The 12796-nt window shown below is 42.2% G+C and overlaps 1 protein-coding gene across 1 annotated transcript in view; it reads left to right on the top strand.

Annotated features, from left to right (window-relative positions):
* The window catches only part of RASL12 (RAS like family 12), a 238478-nt gene extending 225943 nt beyond the window's left edge, over nt 1-12535 (top strand). Inside the window, exon 6 of the mRNA XM_086958040.1 lies at nt 10019-12535. Within this exon, the coding sequence (XP_086814166.1) occupies nt 10019-10397 (379 nt within the window). The 3' untranslated portion in view covers nt 10398-12535. The remainder of the gene's footprint in view (nt 1-10018) is intronic.
* The last annotated feature ends 261 nt before the right edge of the window (nt 12536-12796 follow it).

The raw sequence follows: 12796 nt of genomic DNA, 5'->3' as shown, positions 1-12796 counted from the left end.
AGTCTTCCTCGGTCCCTAACTGTCACCTGGGAACACTTTTGAGCACTTCCTGGGAAATTAAAACTTCTTACCATGACTAGAAGAATTGGAGGCAAGAGTCTGTTTTATTACCCATTGCCCCAACTGTGAGTGTCCTGAGCCATGGGCACCGCAGGAACACCAGAAACATGTGAAAGCGTGTGGTAGAAAAAATGGAGCTAAGAGCCTTTTGATAATTTGGCACCTACTTACCGCAAATACAGAACCTCCTGGGGTAACAGAAAACAATAGCAACAAACGCATTTCTACAAACTTTTTGTTTTGTTAATAACCACAAGGTCGAGGGGTAAGAAACACTAGTGACTGTAAACACAGCATACTTCTTTCTACTACTCCTTTTTTTTTTTAGACAATTTTTTATTGAAGTTCTTTGGTTCTTTAAATCTAAGCAGTTGTATACGATGTCAAAATCAAAATCAAGGCATAAATAAAGTAGAATTGCATCCAGAACACAAACAAAACAAAGGGCTGCATTTTTTACCATAACCAAACAAAAACAAAAACAGATCCATAATTACTCAAAAAACGAACCCCAAGTTTTTTCAAACTTCCTCAACCCTCCTATCCGTTTTGCATATAAAGATTCACTTCTTCTAACATTTCTTATCTTTTGCAACCATGCTTGGAACAACGGGACCTGAGTTGATCTCCAATTTTGCAATATTAACGACCTTGCTACAGCCATTACAATATATAACAATTTGACGATTTGATCATTAATTTCCAATTCGGAATCGTAGCCATAAAGCATCAACTTTTCATTGTATAAAATTTGAATCTTACAGTCAGTTTGTAGAAACTTGAATATCTCATTCCAAAAGGGTACAATTTTAGAACAATTAACTATGGTATGAGACCAATCAGCAGGGGAGAATTGCTGGCATCTAAAACAATTGGCAGATATATTAACGTACATTTTTGAGATAGCGGCTGGTGTATAATATAGCAGCCATTTATTAAAAAATAACATTCTTCTCCAATTAGCACCCCGTAACACTTTAAAGTTTAAATCATTTAACGTTTTCCATACATTTACAGAGCGAACGTGATATTCTTGATCTTGCCATTTTTTAATAGCTTTCGGGGTGACATCTATCTCATTATGAAGAGCTAAACAACGTTTCCATTCCCCTGGTTTCTTGGACCTTGAGATCACAAACAATTCTTCCCATAACTGAATCTGTAAACAGAGATTTCTTGGGTCCAGCCGTTCTAGCATTTTATGAATGAAAATATAAGAACCTATTAGCAAATAATTCCCCTGAATTAATTGTTGCATCTCGCGCGGGTTTATCCAAACTTTATCCCTTATAAAATCTGAGAAATTGTTAAAACCTCTATGATTCCAATGCATAACAATATCTGGACTTATTTTAGTCTCTGTATATTTGAAGCCATATTTCAGAGGAGTTTTAGAGTTAAAGCGCGGAGGGAATATCTTTTAAGGGTAGCATCCCGTCGTTTAAAAAAACAATTCATGATCTTATATCGTACTAATTTTGGGGATTTCGGAATTTGCAATGAGAAGGGAGTCTGGGTATCATAACAAATGAGGTCAAAAAAAAAATTGATGAATAGACCAGGTCTTTGCGCTCCAATTTTAAAGCGCTCTAGATATTGTGCGATATATGCACTGTAATAATCTTTAATATTAGGTAGAGATAGCCCACCTTGTTTTGTATCTGTATAAAGAGTACTTAATGCTAGTCTAGAAGTTTTTTTTGCCCAGATAAAACCAGAAAATAAAGATTCTACTTTTGAAAAAAAGGCTGCAGGAAGAAAGCATGGAATAGTTGCAAACAAAAAATTAAAAAGTGGAAGCACGGACATCTTAATCAGGGCCACCCGGTCCAAGATTAATAACGGTAGAGGCCTCCACCTAGCAAACATTAAACGTATTTTCCGCAGGAGAGGTTCAAAATTAAGTATATATAAATCTGAGACCGAAACAGAAAAGAAAATCCCTAAATATCTCTTTGGCCTTGAATTGATACATCCGACTAGTTCTGGATGAAGATTAGGATCCTTCCCTCCACACACTAATATTTCGGTTTTTCTTTTATTGATCCGATAGCCACCTAAAGTTTCGAATTCCTCAAAAAGTTATAAGGCACAGACCTGAGATTTAATATCTGGTCTGATTAACAGCATGATATCGTCTGCATACATTTTTATTTTGGCCATAGTAGGAATAGGTGGGACTATGTCTACAGAGTTACGAATTGCTATGGCTAAAGGCTCAATAAAAAAAGCAAAAAGAATGGGGGATAAAGGACAGCCTTGCCGAGTCCCTCGCTGTACTGAGACTGTGCCTACTAAGGCCGAATTAATAATTATCTTAGCTTTAGCACCCGTGTACAAATTTTGAATTAAATTAATAATCTGTGAGGGAATTCCAAATTGTGCCAAAATAACAAAAAGTGTATTCCAAACCACCAAATCAAAAGCCTTTTCTGCGTCAAGCAATAAAATTAAAGCAGGAATCTTCTTCATCTCAAAATAATCTAAAGCTTCTACTAAAAAATGAGCATTAGTTGCGAGTTGGCGTCCTGCGATATATCCATTCTGATCTGGATGTATAAGATCCACAACAGCCATGGAATTAAATCGCAAGGAAAGCAGTTTTGTTGTAATCTTGTAATCAGTATTGAGTAAGGTGATGGGCCTATATGAATTAGGGTCTTTATGGTCTTTACCCTTTTTAGGAAAGCTAACCACCGAACCTTCCGCAAACGAATTTGGAACTTGCCCACCTTTTAACATAGAATTTAGCAACTGAAGTAGTAAGTCAGAAAAGGAGTCAAAGAAAACCTTAAAAAATTCGGCTGGCAGGCCATCCGGACCACAAGCCTTGCCCATTGGTAAGTCTTTAACTACCAATTCCAACTCAGCGTTAGTGAAAGGAGTTGACATTCCTTCCTGATCCTCTTGTGCAAGAGATGGTATTTCATATTTATTTAGAAAGGTCCTGAGTTTAACTACATCTATATTTTGGTGTTGAGTGTATATCTTTTGATAATGTGACAACATTATATTACCTATTGCAACAGTTTGTGAGGTCTCTGTGTGTGTAATCGGACATTTTAACAAATGGATCTTATTTGCAGCAGCTTGTTCTTTCGCCTGCCAACCCAAAAGTTTACCCGTAAAATTGTTCTCCTCGTATATCTTCTGGGATTGTCTTAGAAATTGTTCCTCACTCTGTTTATAAAAGTTTGTACTGAGTTCGCGTTTTGCTTCATTTAGCTTATTTTTCACTGTATTCGACAAGTCAGATTGCCATAATACGGTTAAAGTAGAGATTCTATGATACAGTTGATCTCTTGCTTGCTTAACAGCACGCCATTCTGAAGCATCCTTACTAATTAAAATGCCGCGAATTAAAGCTTTCAGTGAATCCCACACAATGTAAAGAGGGGCAGTATCTAGGTTGCGTGTAATAAAGTCTGAGATCTCCAATTTTAATGTTTTAATCCACTGCTCGTCCTGTAAATATGTCTTATTGAATAACCATCTTTTAGGGATTTTTTCAACTTCTCCAACCACAAATTCAATCACTAACATAGCATGGTCTGAAAACCCATTATGCATCAACTTTTGACAGGAAAACTCTAGTTCTGTGGAAGCTAAAAAGAAATCAATTCGAGACGAGGATTTATGTCTTCCTGACCAAAAGGTAAACTCTTTTTTTAGAGGATTATCTAAACGCCAAGGGTCACAGAGATCTAGTGTAACTATATTCTGGCTTATGGATCTTCGCGATTTGGGTTTAAGTTGTTTTTTAGTGAGCGCAGTTGAATCCAATTTTACATCCATCAGAATATTAAAATCTCCTCCAATCACAATATCCCCCCTAATCATATAAAGTGATTGAAATAACTCATCATACTTCTGACTCCAGTCATCCACTGGGGCATAAAAGGAGACAAAAGTAATAGGCTTACATCTGCCACTCACCAAACATGTCACCCAACACCATCGTCCTTCCCCATCTTCTTCGGTTTGAAGAATCTCAGTATCCAAATTACGATTTAGAAAAAGAGCCACCCCTCGAAGAGATTCTGAAGCACATAAAAAACTCTCGATACAAGGCCCAAGTTTTAAACATGGAAAAATTCTCAATTTTTGTAGCAGGAATATGGGTTTCTTGCAACATAACAATAGATGGATTCTCCGTTCTAATCCAGGACTCAATAGCACGCATTTTTTTTTATTATTCAGTCCATTAACATTAAAAGAAATTATCTTTAGACCTCTACTAGTCATTGTAAAGAAAGTACTTCACTACTTTTAGAATAAGTGATTCCTTCATTATCATCCTTAAGCCAATTTTCCATTCAAATAAACTTCCAGCCTCACCCAAAGAAACTTCAATGTTTTCATTTTTTCTCCCCCCCTCACCCTTACCTTCCCCCCCCCTTCTACACCCTACCTTGTGGCCCTGCACTCTCCCTTCCTCTTCTTTCCACGCTGGCCACCAGGTACTAACCCCTATCTTGGAGGTGCCTTGTAGTTGCACCCCTTACCCCGTGACATCCTTGTTCCTCCCTACCCCTCCATCTCCCCTAACCATGTAAGAATAAAAGAAAAAGAAAACACACAATATGCACCGAGAAGCTGATACCTAGTCTTATATCATATTAACCCTGTGATATCTTGTCCAAAAGTCCCCTTGCTTCATCCACATCCGTGAACATATAGAATTTACCCTTTACCAACACTTTTAGTTTAGATTGCTGTGCAATCATCGCTTGTGCGCCTTTATCTTTAAACAACTGCAGTATCTTAACGAATTCTTTCCTCCGTCTTGCAGCAGCGGCAGACATGTCTGAAAAAATCCGACATTTAGTAGTGGGATTCGCCGCAAATTGTCTTTTCTTAAATGCCACAGAAAGAATAGTCTCTTTAACGCGCACATCAGCAAAGTTCACTAGAATGGTTCGGGGGTACGTAGAGTTCAGAGGCTGATGAGTTGGAACTCTATGTGCACGAGTAATGGTCAAATCTCCTTTAAACTCGGGGATAACCTCATGAAGTAAGAACGAAGTATTCCACTGTTTCATGTCAGACCCCTCAATATTCTTTGGAACCCCTACAATTCTCAGATTTGACCTTCTATTATAATTTTCCAAATCATCGAGTTTGGATTCAAGAGCTTTAGAAATTTTTGATACACTTGCGGTGTCCTTCTTTACTTCTGCTAGATTCCCTTCTAGTCCCGTAATTCTTGTTTCTGCCTCTTGAAGACGAGCAGGAAATAAGGTCATTAAATCTTCCATTTTGTCTAACCGTTGATTAATCACAATAAGTTCCGCTTTTTGAGATTGTTTCATCTCTCTTACTTAGCATAAAATCAGATTAAGCATGTCTTTTACTGATATCTGGAAGTCGCCTATTGTGTCAGACTCAATCTCAGAAGATTCTTGTACATTAGAAGCATCCACAGAGCACAAGTTTGGTTGAACCGGGGCCAAACTGAGTTGTGGGCTAACTGATACCACATGTTCGGTAGAGATTAGAGACCCCATTGGGTCCATCATCAGATCTGTGTTTAATGCTGCAGAAGGACTATTGGCTGATACCACGGATTTCTTTTCAAATAAGGGAAACTGTTTAGTGATTTTCACAGTTTTTGGCTCCCCGAAGGTTTTAACTTCTTTCATTGTTTGTGAATCTTTCAACTTGGGGTCCTCGATGGTAGATATCACTTCCTTCGCTTTTGGACCTGCAATCCCGGACTTGTCCAGTAGGTTACCCGACTCCATATTCGAGGTAGGTACTTCCATTACTAGCATATCACCCGGACTCTCAGCACAGATCAGCGGGGCATGAATAGATACAATTTCAGGATACTCCTCTTCCCCCTCACAAGAGTTCTCCGAGTTCTCCACAGAAGAGGGTCCTTTATTCCCTGCCACACCAGCAAATTTAGCCGCATCCAAGCCGTCTTTGATTTGTTGGCGACGCACTCTTGCTTTGGCGCGGGCTGTTAACTGTTTCCCCATTTCAATTTGCCAGGGATTCGAGCAACTCTTCAAGTCTGTACTCCAAAGTAGTCCTACCCACACTGCAGTCGAAACTTTAACGTATGCCCAATTGCGACGACAGGGTTTTTTTTTTTTTTTTAACGAAGATATCCTCTGCTGAGGTCAGGGAGTTTTTTTTTTTTTTTACGCTTTAGTTTACCCTATAGAGAATAGTTGTAAATAGTTTGTAAGCCTGTAAATGGGTCGCCTACCCAACGAATAGTCAATCAGCCTTAAGCCAGCAACAGCACAACAGCTCAATACTTCTGTAAATTACAGGCATTTACAGGATTTTTCCAGAAGTGATCCCCACTGACCTGCTTATTCGCCGTTTTAAGAAGTTAGGAGGTTAGGACTTTTTTTGCAAGTCCATCCAGTTTACTCGTGAGTGGGATATATCAGGAAAGTCAAAATCCAACCGATCCAAACGTTTTCCAAATACGTTTCCCAAAAATGTCTAATAGCGTAGCATTTCAATGATCAGCCAGCCGCCCGGAGTCCTCACTGCGTTTAAGATCGATTACCGCAGTCGGTGAACCAGGACGCTGCAACAATGTTGCCGCCGTCAGCCGCCATCAGCCTCATGGAAGGGGGAGACGTCTCGGGCAGGAACAGGACGTCCGAGCGCTATGCGGAGGCGTGGAGCTCCAGCGTAGCGAGCCGTCACCAAAGCCTTCTTTCTACTACTCCTGTAGGTGACCTAGACTTCAAGTGTAAGAAACGTTAACACAAGGAACTGCCCAAAGCTAGGGTATTATTAATGTTAAAATCTCCATAGGTGACGGTGCCCGCGTCTATCTCAACCGGAAGCTAAAGTATTTTCAAAGGTTAACTTCCCACTTTAGAACAGGACCTAGAATACTCCCAGTCTGACTTTTTCTAGGTCTTTGTGGGAGTAGGTAATGGCTAGGAAAGTGGCTCTTGGGAATGAGTCCCCTGGGCTATGAATCATAACTGCTGTGTAAAGAACTTGTTTTCTCTATTTCTTTTGAGCTATTTGGGCTAGAGACTTCTGTTGTAATAGTTCATTCTTTTACTATTCAGTCTCTGTAGATTCGTGTCTTTTGGAAAGGATTACTTCTGCCTAGAGATTGACATTCATTGATTATGTTGACATGTATGGTATATCTGGTATTAACCTCCATACAACCTCCCATGAGTTTGCTTTTTCCTGCTCTCCGCAGTCACACAGACAATGGCTCATTGTCCAACTATTTTAGTACCAGTATCCCGAATCCTCCATCAGTGGCGGGCACAGGCATCACCACATTTTGAAATTTGCCTGGTGCTCTCTACAACCTACAATCACACTTTGGAAACTACAACATCCTCCCTGTTCCGTCTCCCCACACCCCAACGTTTTATCCCTGGACCCTACAGCCCCACCACAAATCCCTTGCGACCGCCGAGACACACCATCCTTTCATTCCTGCTGCCTACAATACCTCCCAATAACCTCAAGCCCCCTCCTGTACCTCCTTATTACTATAGGCTTGGCCTCCCATAATGAAACCACACTATCCAGCTCCCAAGGACCTGAGCCCTAACCTGAAAACCCTACTCCTAAGATCTTACATCTAATTATGTTGAGCGGCTTTCATGCCCATAACTGCAGTAAGTATGGCCTTCCACCTTGTCTCAAAACTCAAAACGTTGCTGCGTAACCTACAGTGAACCCTCTTCGTGAACCCTAGGGTGCCACCTGCAGTCACAGCTCCACCTTATCCCTATATCTCTGGTCTAGCCCCACCTCCCTATACTATTTAACCACAATCCTGAAACTCCATTCTCCACGCCTTCGTATCTCCTTCAGGTATCCCTGCACATAATGCTCCACGCTGAAACCCCAATGCCCATTTTGACTTCATGCACCATAAGCCCACACTCTCCAACAGCACATTCCACCCACCCACCCATGCCTCAACTTTAGTGTAGCACTTACTCAGACTGCAGTGTGTATTTGTGTAGCAGTGCTCCTAGATGAGTGAAGAAGGTTAAGATGTGCCTTAGTGCATTTCTTTTATACTCTATCCACTGTTCTTTCCATGCAGGTTGTGCTCCTAGCCCCACAAATGAGCCCTCTGGGACGCTTTACCAGGGACTCTGCCTTCATCCTCTCTTTTTCCACTCTCTTAGTGTGTCTGGCTTTTGTCGCCATCGTCACTGTAAGTATCACAAATCCTGCATCCATTGTCTCTCTTCAGCCAAACATATATGGAAGTTATAGAAGGATCCTTTTTGGAGGTACAAATATAATGGTGCAGTACGTTGGGTTTTAGAAACTCACAGACCCACTCTTCTGATGTAAGCACTTGTGTGTTCGCATAATTCAACTGTAGGAAGTGCCTGTTTGAATCTGCCTTGTTACAAGGAATATGTTCCGGTTGTCAGCCTCTTACAAACTCCACAAAGTCAGATTCAACTCTTAGCTACACAGGTAAGAAAATTCACAGGGGCTTCCTCTTAATCCTTTCCGTTCTGGCCAGACAGATAAACAGGTCGTGAGTGGCCAATCGTAGAAATGGGTGGATGGGAAAAGCCTTGGCAAAGTATCCGGCACAGGGAATTTTGAATTGAGATCTCAAGTCAAGTCAAGATCAACTTTATTCAGCATATTTGCCTAAAAGAACAAAACATATACACTGGACACATGATAAAATATTACATTAAAAAAAAAGTTGTTTTAAAAGATTTATCTCAAAGGGACAATGACATTAACATTTGTTAGAAACTAATATACAATAAAATTGATCTTGACATTGATTGAGATCTTTCCTTACTTGCAGTAGGGTTGGCGTTGGATCACCATAGACCGCCGATAATGCCTGCTACAAGGTCCTTAGCTACCTGCATACTAGATACAAACTAGACTGTGTGCCCCAAGTAAATTCTGATGCAATAATCCTTTTGTGATATTGCACATATATTATATCCTCGGTCTGCTGGGTGCTGTGCAAAATGTATTATGGAGAATATGTATTGTTCTTTTGAGTACTGTGTGTGAGTAAGTGTGGGTCTGTTAGGAGCTAGGTGAGTGCCTATTAGGAGGTATGTAGCAGTGTGCTGAAGCATATGTGAATTAACAGCACTACAAGAGTTTTAAGGGAGCCATATGAGGGTCTGTTGGAAGATATTTGAAGGTCAGTCTGATAGTCAACTGGGACCTATGTGAATGATTACTCAGAGCTACATAAGGATATGTTGTAAGCTGGGTTCACGAGGGTCTGTTGGGGTTTATTAAAAGTTATTTTGTGGGTTATATGAGGGTATTTTGGAATCTGTCTCAGGGTCTGCAGATGTATAGGGAGCTATGTGAGGGTCTACTAGGAATGAATTAAGCAAATGTATGGTAGGTATTTTGCAAAGGTCTGCTGAAAGCTGTGCAAGGGTTGATTTGGAGATAAGTGATAGTCTGCAGGGAGTTATGCAGGGTCTATTGAATGCGTTGCAAGGGTCTTTTGGGGGCGGTGCATGTGTTTGCTGAGAGATATGCAAGAGTTTGTCAAGAGACATGAGAGGTCATTAGCATTATATATTAGCCCAGCTATGTAAAATATCTGATCATAGTTTGTATACTCCCAAATGAAGTGACATTTAGCTGTAGAAAATGCTCGTTACTTACAAGTTTGGGATGGGGTGGAGAATGCTCCGCCTAACAGGGCATAGGGAGACTTGAGTACAAGCAAATCTGGAGATTTGTTAATAGGCCAAGGCCCCTTAAGCGCCACAGGTCTCGGTAGATTATGCATTCACTTATCAGGTTTACCTAACATGCGGCTGATCTTGCCAGAGTTCCTTTCTTTTGGAAACAATTCATATATCCTATTGGCTAGTCTGCCTTTAGGGGCCTTCATGGGTGCACAGGTGAGTGTATTTTCTGATTCTCTGTGAAAGACAAGATGGTTGCTCTGAATGCCACATCCAGTGACACTCTCCTTTTCTGTTTTCCTTAGACAGGTCAGCAAAACGGAGGGATCGTCACTAGCGACCAGCTACGGTTGCCTCTTCCATGAGGTGTCAGCCTGCCAGGACTTTGAGGCAGTGCAGATGGTCTTCCATGAGGCGGTGCGACAAGTGAGGCGTGAGGCGGAGCGACACCTGCCTGTCCGGCCCTTGTACATCACGGAGGAGAAGGCCCCCATCAACCTCTCAGCTGCCACTCCACTGCCTGCCAAGCACAGCCTAGCCACACTTGCCCCCCTGTCAGCTGCCAACTACCGCGAGATCCCATCTGTGGCACAAGCCAAGCTGGTCACAGTGAAGTCATCCAGGGCTCAGAGCAAGCGCAAGGCCCCCACGCTCACACTGCTGAAGGGATTCAAGATATTTTAGCATCTCACAAACTCAGAGTAGTGTATTGGGAGCCCTTTCGACCACCAGTGATGGATAGACTCGTTGAAGTGTTGTTAGAGCTGGAATTTAGAGAGCTCGGTGAAAGCAATTCTCATGTCTTCAAGATTCACCGACAAAGGGTTGAGAAGTGACTCCTATGGGATGTAAATCCCCATCGTCGACTCCTAAACTCTGATGCTTCTAAGCATTGTGGAAAGTGAAGCCTAAACAAAGTAGGTTGAACACATCTTTCTGGGGCCTTCTTAGCATTTTCAACTCTCACCGATATGAGTGGATAATGTGTCTCTCCCAGATGTGACCTCCACCAACCAAGCACACGTTTCTTTGATGCATTATGGGAAGTGGATGCCAGTTATGGGTTGCTTTCAGTGCCATTTGCAATCTGTAAACCTCTCCAACATGGCGGGAGTGGAACGATTCTCATAGAAAGTGCACGCGCTACCTCCGAGAATTATATTGATCAAAGTATTGTGGCAAACCGAGGAAACTGTAGCTGGTACCGTGGTAGCAATCTTCTTACTCTTGTTGTTATCAAACCTGGCTAAGATGGCGGGATGGCGATGGTTCTCTTTGGAGGAGTGCCCGGTCTCTCCCAGCTGGAGATTTAGGAAATCCCTGATATCGACTTCCTCTACGTGCATGGGTCCTGAAGGGAAAATCTGCGTAGACATACCCCATCTGGAAATCTGGGGGTCAGCTGCCCACAGCGACTTCCGGGGCTCTGACTGTGCCGCACTTGCTTTAAACTTCCTTCTCATAGGGTTCACGTGGCCAGCAACTTGCACATTATCCGATTTTCTCTGTAAGGGTGAGCATCCTGGAAAAACACATGTTGGAATGTCTTGGAAGGAGATGAGAGGCCGGCGTCTGGCGGTGAGATGGACGCCTCGTCTCACTAATGCCTGTCTGCATGGATTGAAAACAGGAATCAGCATCCATCTTTGCTATCTGGGCAGATTCCTCGGTAATTGTAACAATAAGTTGCATTTTTGAAATATTTGCAGTCTCAGAGGTGGTGCACAATTATTTCCTTTTGATGCAGGTGCTGCTGGTACAGAGAGATCTGTGCCCAGGGCTTCATGACAGTTCTGCAGAGCTGGACTGACCGACTTGGAAGCCTGGACACTGCCTGACCGGTCCCTGCCTCCCAAAGGCTGAGAGATCTAACACATTCACTCTTGTGCCAAGCCTCGTATAACAAGTTACTGACTCCGTCCCATCACTACAGGCCTAATGGAAACAGCAGGGAGTTGGGAGGGCACGCTGGGCAAATAAATTGTGGGAAACCCACTGGAACTCGACGTTTGTTTCTGTGCTAAACTGGGAGAAAGATGTAAAGAGATTTTTCCAAGGTTGCACTTGGCATCAGTAGGGCAGCCAGGACATGCTCTTCGGGCAATGCTGTTACAATGTCTTCAGGGTTCTGCCAACCCTGACTAACTACTGAACCTGGGCTCTCTGACTTCAGCTCTGACCTCCTGCTCACTCCTCTTCACTTACTGACATTCCTAAAGTTTTGACTTTCCTCAGTGCTGCCTTATCTCCCCTATTGCTCCCCCCCACCACCACTAGGGATCCCACATGCTGGAATTCGTTGCAGAGGACAGTTTGGTGCAAATTTGGACACACGTATGTAAAATATGATTGAAATATGTGGGGCGAGCTTTAAAAACACACAGGGTAGAGGAGCTGGAATGAAAACATTTTACCAGCTAGCGGGGACCGCCTTGAGGGCAGGTGGCTGTCCTACCTTGACAGCAGAGGTGGTGCACAGACCCATCACAGGTGGTGCACAGACCCATCACAAGTGGTGGTGCACAGACCCATCACATGTGGTGCACAGAACCATCACAGGTGGTGCTCAAACCTGTCACGTATCACCACCAGTCGCAGGTGGCACAACTCATTTTGGGTTTCATGTGGACACTTTATGTATTCTCATACTCCGTCTGAAAGCACAAGTTGTGTCTTTTTCAAAGGAATGCTCAGATTTCACTTACTTCCAAATTTCCACTTTGAAAATGAGATTCCTAACACATTTCTTGATCTGGTTCGTAAATGTATTTAAAATATTAAAATAAATATGGTAAACCTGTTGACACAGAGACACAGTTTTTAATAAATTCTCTTGCCTGTGGTTAATAATTGTCACTATAAGCTGTGGTGATCAGATACCGAAAGACAAAATATGTCATTTGAAATATTCGCAAAATTGAAAATGAAATGCTAAAGGGGACAGAAAGTCCGGTTAAGACTAGTGAGAGTTTCACCAAGAAAATGAGGGAACATCATCAGAAGTTGGCGGCTCAGCGGAAAGCAGAGACATGAGCATGCAGGTAGGCCATGAAGGGCACGTGTAGGCACAAAGAGACCACCAC

This window comes from Lissotriton vulgaris, chromosome 2_1 (assembly GCF_964263255.1).
Source record: "Lissotriton vulgaris chromosome 2_1, aLisVul1.2, whole genome shotgun sequence".
In the NCBI taxonomy this organism is placed as follows: Eukaryota; Metazoa; Chordata; class Amphibia; order Caudata; family Salamandridae; genus Lissotriton; species Lissotriton vulgaris.
This window is presented reverse-complemented; position numbering and strand designations above follow the sequence as displayed.